General features: G+C 36.9%; 2 protein-coding genes across 2 annotated transcripts; one reads left to right on the top strand and one right to left on the bottom strand.

Annotated features, from left to right (window-relative positions):
- The first annotated feature begins 3,380 nt into the window (after positions 1-3,380).
- Positions 3,381-17,655, top strand: LOC145228408 (uncharacterized). Its single transcript, XM_080093458.1, has 29 exons — positions 3,381-3,554; positions 3,641-3,788; positions 4,014-4,084; positions 4,217-4,322; positions 4,669-4,774; positions 5,126-5,230; positions 5,330-5,411; positions 5,732-5,859; positions 6,395-6,494; positions 6,579-6,677; positions 7,560-7,640; positions 8,044-8,173; positions 8,255-8,347; positions 8,885-9,012; positions 9,466-9,624; positions 9,689-9,775; positions 10,552-10,619; positions 10,861-11,272; positions 11,454-11,703; positions 11,769-11,856; positions 12,537-12,636; positions 12,697-12,785; positions 13,117-13,345; positions 13,657-13,784; positions 14,442-14,595; positions 15,055-15,268; positions 15,539-15,656; positions 16,420-16,658; positions 17,045-17,655. Exons 1-29 carry the CDS (start codon positions 3,462-3,464, stop codon positions 17,299-17,301), a joined length of 4,062 nt encoding a protein of 1,353 aa, XP_079949584.1. The 5' UTR covers positions 3,381-3,461; the 3' UTR covers positions 17,302-17,655.
- On the bottom strand, positions 17,643-18,477 carry LOC145228410 (migration and invasion enhancer 1-like; the record flags this gene model as incomplete). The annotated part of the gene is made up of 3 exons (XM_080093461.1): positions 17,643-17,922; positions 18,251-18,327; positions 18,390-18,477. Coding segments are annotated over 3 exons (249 nt in total), but the record flags the coding sequence as incomplete, so codon positions are not given.
- Positions 18,478-18,622: the final 145 nt, after the last annotated feature.

Below are 18,622 nucleotides of genomic sequence, written 5' to 3'. Positions count from 1 at the left end.
TGGTTTCAGACCACAGTGATTCAATCCGTTATAGTTGGTGACGTCAGCCCTGTTGCACGAATGACCGCCGGTGACTCACAGAATCGCTGTTGCTTTATTATATGCCACGTTATTGTGGTACTTCGTCATACGTCGACAATATATGACCCCATATCGGCCTCAGCTACAAATCCGTGTTTAAATCACATCCAGCAACAGCAAGCTAATGTTTTTTACATTGTTAAATATGGCTCTGGTATTTTTGCATGTGAGATTTTCTACCCTATAAACTTTATTATTCTCCACTTAGTATGGAGCCCCTGAACTTTTATTGGATTATGGACAGGAAGTTTATTTTCTAAAGAACAACAAAAGTCGGAAAATACCGACGTGTGCAATTAGTAAACTCCTGCAACATAGACTGACATGCATTTTTGAACCCACAAAAAGCTTTATATCCTATACCTAAAGTTGGAGTCTAGCGGACGTTGCTGAACACCTGTTATTGTAGACCAAATGCATATGTGAAAATGTTTTCAAATATAACAGATTGTTATTTTTATCATTACCCTTGTGTGCACAGACTTTCCTATATGCACCTTGAACTAAATAGGCTACATCAATTTACTAAGCGAAACGTAATATTTCCGCTCTTGCTGTCATAAATAAATAAACAGCCGAATGAACAGCGTTTTTAAAAGCCAAGCATTTTAAGTTGTTCCAATAAAATACCCATTTCTGTAACCTCGACCAGCACTGCGCTAACAGTTTGTTAATTGAAACGTTGAAAACAATTTCCTTAAATTGTATAGCCTACCATCGATGCCAATAAACTTAACTGGAGCTGTGTAGGATGCCACAGTTTATAGACTGTGTAGTGATGTAATTAATTACCTCTCGTATAAGTTAATTGTCTCTCAAAAAACTTTACTTCACGTTTCCTTTTTCCGTTCGCATGTAAACTTATTATTTCAAAACAATAGGGCGATTTATTTAAACAACTTTAAGCAAGGGTCTAAGATCGCATCTTATAAACATGGTTCTGCTTCACTGTTCTTTTGGGGGCTTGTTGTTGGATTGTTGGGTTGCTGAGAAACAACATATGACATACGTTATTGCAGATGGAGAACGCCGGTTTTAATAAGTGTTGTCACCACCAAGCGGGAGCACTGAATTGCGACAAAGTAAGTCCATACTGTAAAAAAATCATTGCTGTAATGACTTTTAGTATTAGGCTATTTAATTGTATTATTTAGGGCCGGCGAGCAAAATTATGCGATTTAGCCTACCGGGGGTCTGCAAGCAGGCTAGCTACTCAAAAATTCCTAAGGTATCATCAAAATCGCGATCCTAACGAAGTAAAAACAAACACTGACAAAAACGTTCTGTGTTAACAAACCAACATAGTGTTTAGGTTATGTATTTTGTGTAGGCCTAATAAATTGAATATGCAGACCAGAAAACAGGGTCATAACCAACAGTTAAATCTGCGTCTTACGAAGCATGACGATTATAATAAACATGTTACCGGTAATGAAAAGGTACCCCCGGTTTATCAACAAAGAAACCCTGACTGACCCTAAGTAGCTCAGTTATAAAAGCACCTGTTTCCATGGGCGCCGCCACGTAGGGACAAGAGGGGGCACTTGCCCCCCCCCCCCCTGGAATTTTAAACTACCGCAAAATTACAACTTTTTGTCGAAAAACGTGATGACTGAAAAACGATAATGCTCTAAGAAGGGAAGTTGAGATAGTCGAAGCGAGTGTCTAAACAGCGACTTTAACGATGTCTGCATTGTTTACGTATCTGGTGTTGTTTTCATAGCCTTTTTGTGTTTTTTAAACGGACAAAATGGTTCACATTCACATAGTTACGTGGCTGTACGGGGATTTTTTTTATCGTTGACGCAAATCTACTGCATATATTTTATGCCATGTGTACATAATTACTTGATATAGCAATCTCTCCCTGCAAGTGTGTTTTTGTCAAAATTTGACCCCCCTGGAAAAATTTCTGCCGGCGCCCATGCCTGTTTCGGATAGGAATGCTTGTGATGCCGGTTTAATTTAATATGAACTGACTGTTGACATGTTTAGTGAATTTAGCACGTAAACAGAATATAATGCAATATGAGAATGTTTTGATGAGCAAGTCCAATAAGGGGATGAGGGGAACGCAAATCGTACGCCTACTTGAAACTTGAAAGCACAGAAGGGATCGGGAGTCGGGACTCAAAAGTGGAACATTCGGTCGCAGACACTGAGTGGTTTCTCACTGGTTTCATGGTCTGGTTGGTGGCTGTGAGAAATTATTGTCTACAGCTACAGGTAGTGTGGGTTTGGACATTCAGCATGAAAAACCCGTAAAATGTTAGTTGTTTGGTCTGGTGCATCATTATGTCATTTGTTTACTCTGCAAATGTGATCATGTTGCTTCAGAATCAGTGGCAAGTTAGCGGCGATTGCACCAAATATTAGTGCTAACATGTCACCTTTATTCACATCAATAGCTGCTTAAGTGATCTAAAAGTTGTAAGACTTTAACCAATAACTTTTGTTTTGCGTCATTTTGTTGAATAATTTATGTGATAAATTTTGCAGTGATTTTGTACAAATGTGTTGTCAAAGTTGGTCATGACTCATGAGGGATGTGTGAATTTTTCTGTAAGACTTTTTGATGTTAATATAATACAGGTTTATTATTACAGAATATTTTTCCAAATCTTTCAAAGTCTTAATTCTCAAAAAAGGTGATGTAGTTATAGAGGCAGGCCCGGTAGGGTATGTATCTTTATCACTCAAATATATCATAAACTGGGCAGGTCAGAAAATGGAAAATGAAACTGCAATCATCAGCACAACACTGTTTGTTTATGTTGCATCTGTGCAGTTACAATTTTTCTTTAAAGTAGAAACATCGGCTTAGTTTGTACATCTTAAGACAAGCTTTGTATCACCTTGTAATGACGCTTTGCAATGTTTATGGCAATAGTCCATGTATGTTTATGCCTTAGCAAAGGTGCCATATTCGACTTTTGTCCAAGCAAAACATATTAATGTAACAAATGAATAATGACATAGCCATCAACATTGATTTTGTGTTGTAATTTTGTGCTTTAAAACTTAATACTTAAAAGAATAGTCATTTCCCCATTTCACTCTATTACTTCTTATTTGGTGACAAGTTAAATTTTGTTTGCTGCTTGTCTATTGGTATATATATCTAAAATTTCCAAGAACCAAACTGACTTTGTAATCACAAGCTGTGAAAGAAGTTTTCAACCAACGATCAATCTCATTTCCCAAGGGGCCTGACAGCATCATTGAAGCTTGCATGTTGCGTGTTATTCCAATACAAATAATAATGTCTTACTGAAGCAAACACCCAATTGATGAATATCAACAAATTAAAATATTGTTTTATAGGATTGTAATGAAATAATGTACTTTTTTCATTTGGTAAAATCTCCTTCGCTGTAACAATGTCTGTGGATTCAAAGGATTCCTTGTGGTTGCAAGGAACCCGAAGAAACACAAGAAGTTCCTCGAATCAAGAAAAAGAAGCAAAAGAAAAGGTTAATCTCATATTGTTCATTTTTTTATGTTGAAATCATGGGAAAAGTACTTTTTAGTTTATGATTGCATTTCTTTGATATTTCAGTCTTTGAGCGCCACAGATGAAAACAGAAAAGATCAAAAGGATGATGGTAAAAAGCGTGACATAAATAGTACTGGACACATCGTTCGAGGTGAACATAATGAAGTAGTGGAATACAAAACAGATGACGAAGTTTCATATAAATTATTTGGTAGGTGGCAACAATACTTAAACCATTATTGTGACTTGTTTGTTTTTGCAAATACAAATATATTTGTGCTTTTGTTGCTATGGTCGAGATTTGACTAAAGTACCGTTGATAAAATGAAACTTAATGAATAGTTTGTGGTTCATGACAAAGTTATATATCAGTTTTGATGTATTAATAAATGTAGTTTCCACATATTAATATATGTCCACAAACATTTTTTTTCAGATTCTGCATATATCGCCACAGAAAGGTCAGACAATCCTTACTTTATTGCAACTATTCAGGAAATTAAAGTGGTAAGACATGGTCTGTTGTAAACTACATTTAATTTGTTTTTATAGTTTATGTTTTTTTTTGTATAAATCTAAATTTTTGTTTGTTTAAAATTTCCATGTTAACTATAAGTTGTCTCATTATTTTTCACACAGAGCAAAAAAGACAATGCAGTGGTTGTGGTGAAGTGGTACTACAGACCTGGAGAAGTGCCTGATTCTGTATATCAAATGCTAGTCAAGGATCGCCTTGATGGGGCTGGTAAGAGTGCATAAGTGGTGACTTGCTTAATCTACGCGCTTCGTACCAATTGCTGCTCTCGCTTTAAGTGCTTTTCTATTTTCCTGAATATGCCCAATTGTTGATGCATGGAAAGAAACCAATGTGGAAATGTCTATCACATTTGCCTGGCGTTGCCAATGATGTGCCACTGGTCCCCTGCTGTTTTGTGATTGATCGTTTATATTGTTCGAAATAACTTCCTGTATCTTCTGTCTTGCCACTAGCTTAAACAGCTTGTTGATTTGCTTTGCGTCCAAATTCACACAACTTAAATGCACAAAATCCAAAAAAGGGAAAAAAATGTTTTTTTGTTTTTGTTTTACAGAAGATCAAAAGGAAAAAGAGTTGATACTAAACAATGAATGTCGGAATCGTGAGTTGTTTGTGGCTGATGATGACAGCACTGATGTATTTCCAGTTTCACACCTAAGGTAGCTTAAAGCACTATGTATCCATATTTGTGCAATTATAATTTATTTTATTGCCTAAAACAAACAAATCTGACAATCATTTTTTAACATGCCCAAGAAAAACCAATCCACTTTGCAATTAAGTTCTATTGATTGGTGCCCTTTCCAACATATGCTTTAGCTAATTAGGTGTGTAATCAGTTTACTAGCTGATTTGTCACAGTGATGGGCTTAGTGCATTCCTTTCATAATATAAGCAGTCTTAAACTGGATAAGCACATGCTGCTGTGAAAATCAAATAATTCATTTATCTCTGTTGTTTATCTCATTTATCTAATGACTGAAGATTTTAAACCTTTAGTGTTTTATAAGGGGAAAGTGTTCAGTTAAACATTTCAATGACTTCCACGAAGTGAAGAATTATGACTTGAAACCTGATACCTTCTTTTATATTCTTGGATACAATCCTGAAACCAGGTACAGTTTTTGTTTAATAAGAGCAGTTACCTTTGCATTAAAAGGACAATCACTGATTTGTGCATTTGATCTGTATCTGTTTATTTGGTAAATTCACAGACGTTTATCAAGCACTCAGGGTGAAGTCCGTGTTGGTCCAAGTCACCAATGGACTGCTTCAACTAGAGGAATATTTCAAAAGGTATACTAACATGTGCTACATTTTTTGTAGCTTTGGCATGCACATAGATGGAATAAAAGTTTGCCATAAAATTTGAGATGAAAGATTTGAATAAAATTTTATGATATTTTAATGTGGTGTGTACAAAAAAAACAATAAATTTATTATCACTAACGTTCAACCAATGATAAAACTTTACACTACACAATAATCTATACCACACTGTGTATTGATCTGATGTAACCATATCTTGAACAGCACCATCCAAACTGAAAGCAGTTATGAGTGGATTAGGACAAGGTTCTTGACTTGTTGACCAACACTGTATTTCATTTTTTAAGGCTATAATTCCTGACCTACTTCCACCAATGTCTCCATGCACAAATCAAGTAAATGCAGACTATGAGGAGCTTATGTGGAAACCCAGGACTAATGATTGTGATCTAATCATGTTTTTGCACTCTGCAAGGTAAGCGCTACTGACAAGTATTTAAATATCAGCTTGCTCTTGTGGTTTTCTTTTAATGTGTACACACCAGAATACAAGCTGCCAGCTAAATGGCCTGTAAATATTCCTGTGAAAAGCAAATATTACTAGTGATTTTGTGCTTGTCTTAGGCTTGGTGCTGAGGTGGTAACACATATTTGGTTTGCTGCTAAGTGTGCAATAATGTTGTTTGAGTAAACAATGAACAAGAGTGTTAACTTGTATCATGCTGCTATGTAAGGGGGGTTCTTAAATTTGTTTAATAGGGTTTTCATGTGATGGTTCTGCATTTTCATGTGATAATCCTAGGTTTTCATGTGATAGTCTTGTGTTTTCAGGTGATAGTCCTGGGTTTTCATGTGATAGTCCAATAACCTTTTAAATGCATGCTAAAACAAAATTATTCATATATTTCCAACAACTATTTTCATTCACTTGAAATTAAGTTTGTCACTTGTGAAAATGCAAAATTATGTCACATTGAAATCAATTATGTTGTAATAAACAACTTTTTTAGGAGTATGGCAGCATTTGCAGGTATGTGTGATGGAGGGTCCACTGAGGAGGGATGTGTGATAGCCTCAAGGGATGAAACCACAATCAATGCTTTGAATGTTGTAAGTTGCATTGCATGTGGTTTTGGTTGATCTGTTTACATCATGTTGTACTTGTATTGACATATGCATATTTCGAATTTGCAGCTGTTTCAAAGCAATGGTGATACCAGAGCTGCATTACAGGTTCTGGTTAAAAATCCGCTGCCTTTAACTATTGAAAGAAAATGGACAGAGGACCAAGTGGTAAATTTTGTTTATATTTCTTTGCTAATAGAAAATACATTAAGAATATTTGTTGAACACCCTGTAAGAGTCATGTAACCATGTTTTTTTCTGTTTGGCCTGTTTTATTCTTCAGTGCACGCACAGACACAATAAATAGCTCAAAATTTAATAATGAACACCTTATGGCTTTCAAAAGCTTCCTAAACCATTTACTCTTTTGTGACTTGATGCCAGTGTAAACGTTGTCGGGCAAGCTTTTGGCCCAGCGCGCTTTATGATTATGTTGTGTAAACGCAATCGGTGGTAGACAAGCGCCAGTACATCCACCTTTCCACTTCAGTAACTGCTTTAGTTGTGTGCCGCTGGTGTTTACACAACAAGCAGCACTTGTGATTGCAAGTGATCGTGGCAAGAAACCTGGCCCTTTTTGCTTTGCCAGAAGTTTAGCTACTGGCTGACTTATGTGACTCCTTTTGTCGGGCCTAAAACCTTTTGATCCCACTTGACTGTATCTAAACTCGAGCTGTTAATCTCACAAGTCAGTGTCAGTGGTGCGATGCAAATATGTTGCTGTACAAACAAATATTCTGCTCCCATTATGTGAACAATCCTTCATGAATAGACCTTATAAGTAACACTAACTCAATTTTGAAAATGGTTTTATGGTTGTTGTTCTGCTTGCTTTATGCCTAACCCTAAATTTTGAGTGTCCTATAATTTGTTATGTATGTTATAATTAGTGGTACCTTAGGTGCACAATTCACAGTGTTAAAGATTCTAATGAGAAACAAACAGGATAATATATTTGTGTAGAACGTGACCTTTCAACAGCAACTTGTATCATTCTTAAAACTGTTTCATTCTACTGGTTGGCTGTTACAACATTTTTTATACTTGCAGAAACGCTTTCAGAAGGGCCTTAGACAGAATGGCAAAAATTTCTTCAAAATTAGACGCGATCTGCTTCCAAACAAAGACACAGTAAGTAAAAACAACAAAGTTACAGGCCTGGCAAGTCATTGGTGTGTACATGAACACTTAGGTCCTTCAAACTTTGTGGTAATGATGGATATCTCCTAATACCGTTGCCTTAGCCGTGACAGATTTTAAGCCTCAAGAGTCATTTATCATCTGGTTGAAAATGCTCAATAAATGTTGACCTTCTCCCTAGCTCAGTGGGATTTAGCTAAATCTGTTTATCAGTCAATTACAATCTGTTGATGATGGCGTTGTTTCCCTGTGTTCAATTGTGGTGTTTATAACACAGTTGGGTGAGGTTTAAGTATTTAGGTATTCCAATAATGGGTAATAAACACAGTATAATGCCATTTTTATTACCATAGTTTAGACTGTGCCTTACAGCTTATCTTGGCATTTTTTGCAGTCTGAGCTTGTGGAATTCTACTATCTTTGGAAAAAGGTTCAGGAAAGCCTAATGGTTCAGCCTCAAAGCAAGAATAGGCGGCAGGCATCATTAAAAAGAAATTCCAAACAGCGAAATCCTGCATCTGAAGGTATGGTTTATTCATGTTTTTGTGTATTATTCTATGTGTAATTTTTTCCTAATTGCTTGGTTTCCTACATTTTAATGCAAGGTGGTGAAGGAAGTTCAAGTGATGTTATCTCGGACAGTGAAGAGAGTGACAAAGATAACGGAATGTTTAGATGCAAGCATTGCTGCACCACCAGTAAGTTTGTTATTTTAGGCTGATAAAAAGTCTGATATATCAATCAATTTTTGCAAAAGTGTTAGAAAGATACTTAAGTAACTAATTTTGTAACATTTATCTCAACTGGATCATATTAATCTATGAAAAATGTGCAACCTTGATTGCTGATGGGTCAAATGCAATTATCACGATAACAGGGTGGTCTGCACCTTCAAATAATTTTAATTTGACAACACATCACTGTATACCAAACAGGCTTATACTGAATTACCTACTTTTTCAATTTACATATTTTGATCATGTTGTTAAGTTTTAGATAAATAGCATTACATGCAATGGTCTGGTTGGGAACATACAATTAGAATTGCTTGCTGCCACTGCAATGCAGTATATAAGCAGACCACACTTTCAAAATCCAAACATTTTTGTCAGCTGCATAGCAATGGGTCACATTTGAAAAAAGTCACATTCCCCTTTTCCGTGAATGTGAAAAATTTTTAACAAAAAAATTTAACCGCTCATTTTTTTAACACAAAATATGTTTTTATTTTTTAGAATCTGAGGATTGGAACTTAGGTGGCAAGGAAGGTGTGATGCTTTGCACCAAATGCAGAATCTTTTTCAAGAAATACGGTGGTGACAATCAAGTTGACATTGATTTTGATCATGACACCCCCTCTGATGTAAGTAACAGTTTAAACAATTCTTTTGCTTTTAAGTATAAAAGTTGTAACTTAAAATTCTGATCGACAAGCATACTTATTGTTACTTAATACTGAACTTCTCACTTTTCGAAGTGTTACCAATTTTTCATTAAAAACAAACATGTGAGTAGTGGTTCCTAACCTTTATTGATGAATTTCTCATAACAATTCAAACCATGTAAAGATCATTTAAAATTGGGTACTTTATCAACTTCACAGGTTGTATTCCCAGACCTAAAGTGTCAATTTACAAACCACACATGCAAATTAAAGTAAATTCCTTCCCAGCTGGGAACCTCTGCATTAGAGCATTAGAATGTTTGTGTAGTAATATTAAAAAAGCCTTAGTTCCAGATATTAAACAGTTGCAATGTTAAAACTTACATTTGCCAGAAATAAAAAACATTATCAAAAACCTTTGCATTGGATTAGGTGGAAGATGTGAGCAGAGATACACCAATCTTTGACAAGCAACCATCCAATATACAACCCCCTCCATTCATGTTTAAACCAATAAAACTGAGTGAAGATCACCAAGCTCCATTACCTCCAGATGCTGATGATAGCGGGACTGAAACCCAAGACGCTAAAGTACTAAACTTTCCAAAATAGCCAGGTTGCTATTTCAATCTTATAATAGACTTTTTGTTTGCAGCCTTGTAAACGTCAATGGGAGTCGAATGACCAAACTTCTTCTTCTGATGAAAAAATGGTTGAAGAAAAACGATGCAAGACAGAATTGGTAATAATACCCAAAATATGTTGTTCCTATGCCTTGCTTATATAGGTGTTATAACCAGGGTTGCCATACCGTCCTTATTTCTAAGATTTGTCCTTATTTTGAAGGGTATGTCTTAGAAAAGTTTATTGTCCTTATTTCTAAGAAATGTCCTTCTTTTTGACTTGCGTCCTTTTTTTGTCTTATTTTCAACAATTACAAGGAACAAACTTAGTGGAATGACAGTCAAATCCCTGCTACAAGTAAAAGTAAACCTAGACCTGAGCTGTCATGAGATGCACGAAGTATTTTTTATAAACAAGGAGTTGCTGGAACAGATTGTTTCTGGCCAAAATATTGCATATAATATGTCATGGCTCGTATACATGCAATTATTCGTTCAAAAACGTTTGTTTCGTTTCGTATGAAAAGTTATATAATTTTTCGGTTGTCCTTATTTTTGGTTTCATGTCGATGGCAACCCTGGTTATAACGGATCTTGGCCTTGGGATTTTTTAAGATCACTTAAGTTCACAACTCCCTTTGGACTAATGCCTTTGAACAGATTTAATTTCCATTGAATTTCTGCTGTGTGTTACAAGCCTAAAGCATTTCATGATTTGGCACCAAGCATCAATTATTAATGCCACCTAAACGAAAAATTACATATTGAAAGGACAGCGGTAGGACCAAAGATCTGTGAGCTGATTTTAATTCTAGAAATGAGCCAATGGCCCATTAAATATTAAAGCCACTTGCAGTTCATGTAACTGTTATTGTTATTATTTGCTTTATTTAAGGATGCGGAAACGAAAAATAAAATTGACGACATTGCTACGAAAAAACCTGCGCCAACATGGCCTATTAAGTAAGTAGAAAGGCCAAACATTTTTTTCATTTTTTCCCTAATTATAGCAAATAAATGTGTTTGTTGACAGTTGATATATTTTAAAACAAAATAAAGTTAGTAAATTGATTAAGGAATCAGTCCCTATTCTGCTACCATTCTTGTAATGATTTCCACCATATTATATTAAATAGACATTTTTTTTGTGAATAAAAAAATAATGAAAATACAAAATACTGTTACATAACATTTTTTATTACAGCCCTGATGCGACTATGTTAGGCATCAAACCAGAAACTAGTGATTCCAATCCAAGTTCAGTAACCTCTCGATTTCCTACCAATGCTGGACTGTTGCCAGCAGGTTTTGCACCCTATGCTCAATATCCCCATGTTTACACTGGTGCTGCCAGTCAAATAAAACAAGACAATGCTTCCAAGACCAAAGATGACAACAATAATCTAGAAGCCAAGACTGACAATGACTTGAAAAAGATTGACAATAAAACATCACGCACTCAGTCTGACCAGAAAGGGCCAGAGCACAAAAGTTTTCCCTCACAGTTCCTTCAGACTCAGTCTACACCGTTTTACCCTGTTGTGAAGCCTGAGCTAGGACCCCACCCAGTTACCATGGTTTCCACTGGAGCTGTTTATCCATCAGAAAATATACAGGTAAGCAGTCAGTGTGGAAAATATATACTTCAAACCCTGCTTACCACAATTTTTACTCTGTTTTTAAAATGACTAAAAAACCATGACATTGTCTTTTTTGAAGGACACAAACTTTGGACACTAATTTTTTTTTTGCCCTTCTAAAACACTATATCTAGGACTACGTATTTTTTGCTTTCAGAACCCTCCCAGGGATGCAAATAAGATTGTTTCCCAGACAACAATGAGACCAGCAGAGTCAGGAAATCCACAACTGCTGTCTAAACCAAAAGAACAAGTGGCAAATCCATACCCATTAAACTATGGCAACATGCCTAGGCCTTTACCTAGGGACATTACAGCACAAACCTCTAGTGACCAAACGAAAACCGCTCGTCTAAACCCAATCCCACATCATCACCACGACCATAAAGCAAGAACGCACCAACCTGGTTTGTTATACATATTTGTGTGTAATTAAATTAGAAGGGTGGATGTTTACTGTATAATTCTGTAGGTGAAGGGGAACACTTAAGGTTTCCTGAAGGGTCGAAGCCGCATCACAGTGAGATGCCACATCGATCCTCTGATGGACATTTGGCAAGGTATAAATAAATGACAATCAATTTGTAAATTTTCCTATATCACCACATGTCAAGTAAGTAAATAAGTAATTTATTTTTGCGCTGTTTAAGCGTCAAGAATGACACTAAAATACTTAACTGCAGGGCAAAACAATGTGACTTGGTAGAAATACAGTAAACATCGGTTAAACTAGTTTGGTTAATTCTAATCTTGGTCTAAGGCTTTAACCAATTGTAATGGGATAATTGTGATCTTCGCCTAATCCTGACACTTGTTTTGGTCCAAACAGGTCTGGATTAATCAAGGTTAAATGTTGTTACAAATGAATATGCCTAGAGATGAAGTAGCCATAGGGCCCAAAAATCAAATAAGTTAAAACTTAAAAAGTCTAAACCCAGCTGACTGTTCCTAAAAACAGAGAAATATGTTTGAAATTTCATGTTAAATTAAAAAAAAATAATTGCAGTCTCTGTTTTTTTTGCAACTAAGCTTTTTGCTTATCTAGTAAAATTACCCATGGTAAGGAACAAGTGGTGGAAACAGAACTAATAACCTCTCAACTAAAAACTGCAACCCAAACAGGCTTAACCATAAGCATTTTAGTATTACCGCAAACAAGAAACTATAACACAGTTTAAGAATACTTCGGGTAATACTTTGATTCTGATCATACTAAATATTTTCTGAAAATTTTGTACAGAACTTCAAGTCCAAGAATACAAGCAGATGATGAACAGTCAGCTGAGGAATATATCCATGATATTCTTCCTTCACATCATATTACTATTCCTGCTGACCAGGTATAGACAAGATGTTTATATTTTGCGGCATAGTTATATGATTTACCATTTTTGTTTTAGCCCTGGCCTGCACAGTTCCACTTCTACGATGACGGCATTCCGTGTCGGAGCATGAAGTCTTCCAACAATTACGTTTATAGTAAGACGAGGTTCGTATATAGACTACAAGTTTTTGACTACGGAGCAAAAAAATTTTGGCATTGATCAGGTATTGGCAAACCATGTCAGTTTAAGTTAGTTACATGGAACTACCTTTACTCTTATGCAAATCTATTTTATACATTATCTTGGCACTGAGTTACTGAGAGGCATGGTGTTGTTTCGTTGCAGTATGGTGTTCGCAATTAGGGGTGATGATGGTCAATTACAAGCGTATTTTCGTTTCTTGAGTCATTTCCACATAACGTATTGTTTAGCACAGTATAGGTACGGTAAAATATGTTTAAATGCTTAGACTTAGAGATAACTTATCTTTTGCAGACTTCGAGGATACGCAAACAAACTGTGCAGTCGTACTGACCTTGTCTGGGTTCCCAACCCCGAACCCAGGTCATCGAAACAGGATCAACATTCTCAGGCTTCCACGTCTGCAAGTGGAAGTGTCCATCGTACACCACAACACCATCAGGAGTCCACACCACATCGACATTTCTCCTCTGAAAAAGACAGAGACTTGCCCAAACCCAAGAGCAGAGAAGTCAAAACTCCTGTAAGTGCCAAACAAAAGCTAACTGGTGTGTAGTATTACTGCTATATGTTTGTTTTTGAAAAAAAGAAATGAAAAACTACAAGTACAGTTTAAAATACACTTAAGTTCTTATAGGAAACCAAAACCAATGAGCTATGATAGCATGAAGCTTTAGAACTTTGGAGTTTAAAAACTGGTTAGAAAACCTTAAAAAGTGTTTAGTTTTAAAATAACGGGTGTAGAAACGGAAAACCGGCTTCTGACCAGCCGACAAAAAGAGAATACTTTTCATGTCAGCCGCCTGACTTGATTTGAGATGAATCGTTTTTCAGACGAGCCTTGAATCACACCACATCAAACGAGAGCCAAGCAGATCACAGGCGATTCCCCGCACAACACCAGTTCACGTTCCTCACCACAGATCCACGCCCACCCACACACCCACATTTGACGCACACAGGTTCGTATTGTAAGCAGAATGTTGTACCCATCAACCGATTGCTGTACAGCCTGCCCTTGTGACTATTTTAAACCCAATTCTTGGTTTCAAGTCATTACATTTGCTACGCAGATAATCAAATAGGGATAGACCATATTAGCGAATGTCTATGGATCTTTTTGTCATGGAACGGCTGATATACGGCGTGCATTTGTAACAGTGTTTTATTTGCTTAGCGCAACATTGTCCCGCCTTAGGCGTTGTCCAGTGATTGATCGGTGTCAAGGCAAATCGAATTTGAAAGTTTTGATGCTCTGACGTGGTTTCAATTAGTTTGTTTAAACACATAACAAAGCACGACCATTGAACGACAATTTTTTATTACTTTGTAATACAATCACCCAACTATCGAATTTTTAACAACGTTGGAGTGTTTTGCCGTTAAAAAGGAACAAATTTAGATCCTACTGCCAACAAAATATCGGCTATCGGCCTTAAAAACCCAAATGCCACAAAGTTACATATTGTCTGCGTGCTTTACGTATTTAAATAGAAAACGAAAGAACATTTCCAAAAAATATAAATTTTACACTAACCGGTTTTTTACTTAATAAACAAATCAGGCTGTATGTCATTGTAAGGGTTTCTGTATTCAATAGTCGAATATTGTTTTCACAGACCAACCCCATCACATGCATCACCATACGGCAGTTTGGGTCCGGACACTCCGGCTCTGAGGACGTTACGTCAATACGCGACATTTGATTCCCAACGAGAAGCCTTGAACGCTATGATCACCCCTGGACAGAATGTTCATCCCTTACTTGCCCAGGTATCCAACTTTAATTTTAATCAGTCATGCTGTGCTTCACATACGAAACACCCATGTGTCAAAACTAAAATTGGTTTGTTGCGCTGATTACAACTGGACTCGTGTTGAATGGAAAATTTCACGCGAAAAGTGTGTCCAGTTATTGTACTGAAAAAAGTTTGTTAATTTAATTCCTTTGTGTGGTTCATGTTGTATTACTAAGTGCGTCCATTGTTTTGGAACATTTAATTGAGCTATGCACTCCTAAATTAACAACTCAACAAAAGAAGTTCTGGCACTGCACTTAATCAAGTTTTGATTGTCAAACGATTATCAACTTCAAAAAAGTTAAGAATCCTTCAGTTTTTAATATTACAACAAAAATGTTATCCTAATATGTATTTCGTTAACAGGTGGTTTGGTTATTGTAATATTCAAGTCTAACATACGATTTAAAATCACTAATTGTTGTGTTGTCAGAGCGAGCGAGATTTGCGTGAACGAGAGCTGAGAGAAAGGGAATTGCGAGAGAGAATGCCGAAACAGAGTTTTGACGCCAAGTTGATGGAGTCGCTTGAATCTCAGATGAACAGTGCCCAAGTAATAGCGATGCATGGTGTCAATCCTGGCGTGGTACAAAACCTGATGACACAGCATGCTTTAGAGCAAGCACACCATCAGCAACAAGTCCAAGGTATCAAAAAGTTTTGGATGACTTGTTCGAAACGTGTATGCTATTTACAGAATAAATGTGCCTGTGCCAGTGAAATCCGATTTTTCCGCATTTCGGACAAAACTTGAGATACAGATGATTTGTAATGTGGTATAGCTTGAACTAATCGACATCGGTTAATCCGGATCTTCACCTAATCCAGGAAATGTTTTTGGCCCAAACGTATCCGGATTATCGAAGGTGTACTGTGATTTAAATAGAAAGACAACAAAAAGTACTGCTCTGTTTCAGGTATGTTGTTTGGTGTTCCTGGCGCTGCTCACCAAGTTCCTGGATTTCCCGATTTCTTAGCCCAACATCCCGAATTACAACTGCAGCAAAATGCCGCAGAACGAATGGCCAATGAAAGGTGACCATTTTAAGTCATGAGTCATTTATCGCGGACCGGCCTACAAAAGAACTACAAATATGTAGCAATAAAAACGCCTAAATCAGTTCATCATCCCCAATTCCCCGGGATACATGGGCAAAATGTTTTAAAGCATTTAACCTGATAAAGTATACCCTCGGTAACGAACTCCTCGCGGACCGGGACCAGGCCGCGGACCGGCGTTTGCCGACCACTGATGTAACAAACAAGCTTATTTTGGGTAAAGAGAGACGAAATGTATGGTGACAGTGAAATAACATCGGACGCACTGGTCTGATCAGGAACTAAAAATAATTGGGAAACACTAACTGGTATAGCGCAGGGGTGTCCAAACTTTTTTAATGGGGGCCAAGTTTTATCATGTGAAAACTCCCGCGGGCCAACGTTTTTTTGCTTTAACCGTAGAATGAGATATTTTGTTGCTTCAGAACCATGTGTACTTCCTTTCTGCCTGTAAATAAGGATCCATGAAAAGCTTTTGCGTAAAGTCGCAAGTAGCCACAACCCAAAACAACATCCATACTATGGCGGGCCATACGCAACACAACTCACAACAACAGCCGCGGGCCACGTAAAATGCCGCCGCGGATTTGGACACCCCTGGTGTAGCGGATCACACTTCATTTTAAATCGAAACCTTTCTGTAGGCCGCATAGACTATTTTCAATGGTCTGCATTTGGCCCGCAACTTAAACGTAATGCATTAAAATTTCAGGACTAATCCTGAAACATTGATTTATAGAATTCATGCTGACAGAGTTGCAGCGCTTGAGCAATACCGCATGGAGTTGCTTCACAATCATCAACATTCCCATGTTCATTCCCATTTACATCTGCACCCAAGTAATGCCCAAGCTGGCCCTGCAGCTGCTGCGGCCGTTGCTGCTGGTTTGCCACCGTCTGCTTCGGCCGACTATTTAATGGCTCTACAAGCCCAAACCCATCACGCGATCGCTGCTGGTTTGGATCCTCTCCAAGCAGGTAATAACAACGTATCTTTATTAGCATTGACGTTTCCGAACATTTGAAATTAGGTGAGAGGATGCCTACATAGGTATGATCGTGTCCGAAATTGGTGAAACTAACAAACTAAACCGTGTTTCTCAAACTTTTTTTCTGTAACGTCCCAAAAAAACTGGTTGATTTCAAAATGTTCCCCTTAATCGAAAAAAATATGCGATGATGTTTAAGGCGCAAACACTGACAATGAATGTGATGTCTGGATTTTGGAATGATGTGTTGTCATGTAAAATGGCAGCGGTGTTTAAAAAATATTGTAGGTTTTGGTGTGTTCACAGTTGTGGATTTAAATGGTCACCTTAACTTTACCAACGATGTGCAAACATGAATCTAGTGGTATTTCCTAGCTTCAATGGGACACCCTATGTTTAACCTTGGTGGGATTCGAGCGCCACATGCGGGGCAAATGATCACACCAGGATTACCGGCCATTCACCCAGGAATGGTTCGACCAACCGAAAACCCCTTTCAGCAATATCTCTCTGCTTCTGCTACACATCACCTACAGGCAGTTGCTCATGAGCAGAGTATTATGGAGCAGCAGAGAATGCAAGAGGAGTATATACGAGCCACGCTTGGCCACAAGCCTCCTGGTGCTTTGTAGTTTTTTCATTTTTCCCATTTTGTGATTTTTTACATTTTAATTATGTTGCAAGGATTACATTGCTGCTCGTCTGAAAGTTTCAGAATACTTGTGCTGCTTAAAGCAAATCAATTCTGGCAATAATGACTTTTTTTCTTTGTGATAACCCTCTTTTCTTTGGAGGGAGTGATGTTTTTTATGTGGTGCTTTGGATACAGAAAGTGAGTTCACATCTTATCTATATAACTGTAACCATATATCATGAATAATTATGTTGAATGAATTTCCAGGTTTTCTATTTCTCTTTGTGTACAGCTCTTACCAAGGAAGCTGTAAATATATTTTCTTCACAAAATACAACATTTCTATGATGCATTCAGTACTTTTTATTGCAAGAAAGTTTAAACACCGTTAAATTCAAGTTCAAATAGTGGAATCTGGACCATTTTCATTTGAACCATCATGAATGTGTCAGATGTAATTGCTTGCAATGCAAAAGTAGACAAAACTAATTAATCTACAGGCACCAGGAGCTGTTTCATTGCCTAAATCGGAAAACTACAAAATGACACAAGGCGATTGACTATTTTTGATGGTGTCTACTTCTTCACCATTTTCTGCTGATTTTATAGCTGCAACAATCTGTACAACAAAGTAAAGTATGAGTGTTAAAAGTTTGTCCATTCACATTTAGCCCAGCTTTAGAGTGGATTCAGGGCTTATCAGTCACCGAGACAAAGAGAACAAATTATAATAAAAAGTGGTCATGTAATTAGTTTCATGTAAATATTTCAAGCCTTAAGAAGAAAAACACACTATGAAACAAAGTTACACAGATATTCCAGCCACAAAAACAGGCCCAAAATTTTTTAGCAACACATGGTTTGGGAAACATTGTCTTGAGTAACTGAGCTTGGCATAGTGTAAAAATGTCATCGCCAAAAACGTTAATACAAAATTTATTACATACATCTTGCGTGTAAGGAAATCCATGTGTTGCGAGCTTCGAAAAAGCAGACTTGTTGTTGATGGACACTTCAAATGAACCTAAAAAATACACACACACATCGTACTTTTTACACACACCAAATTTGTATGCAGCTTATTACTTGGACGACCAACGAATCCGGTGACATTGATATTGTCACACTGAGATTGAAGTTCATCTTTCAAGTCCAGGAAGCGTCCACCGTACCCTCAGCTACCACTAATAAACCAAGGACTCAATTTATGATTACATTCAAACATGTAACAACCACACATACACTTACCAGTATTCAACAGAAACTTCAATAGGTTTTTTACTCATGATTATAAAATAAGACAGAAAATAAATAATAAT

This window comes from Phallusia mammillata, chromosome 5 (assembly GCF_965637545.1).
Source record: "Phallusia mammillata chromosome 5, kaPhaMamm4.hap1.1, whole genome shotgun sequence".
Lineage (NCBI taxonomy): Eukaryota > Metazoa > Chordata > Ascidiacea > Phlebobranchia > Ascidiidae > Phallusia > Phallusia mammillata.
This window is presented reverse-complemented; position numbering and strand designations above follow the sequence as displayed.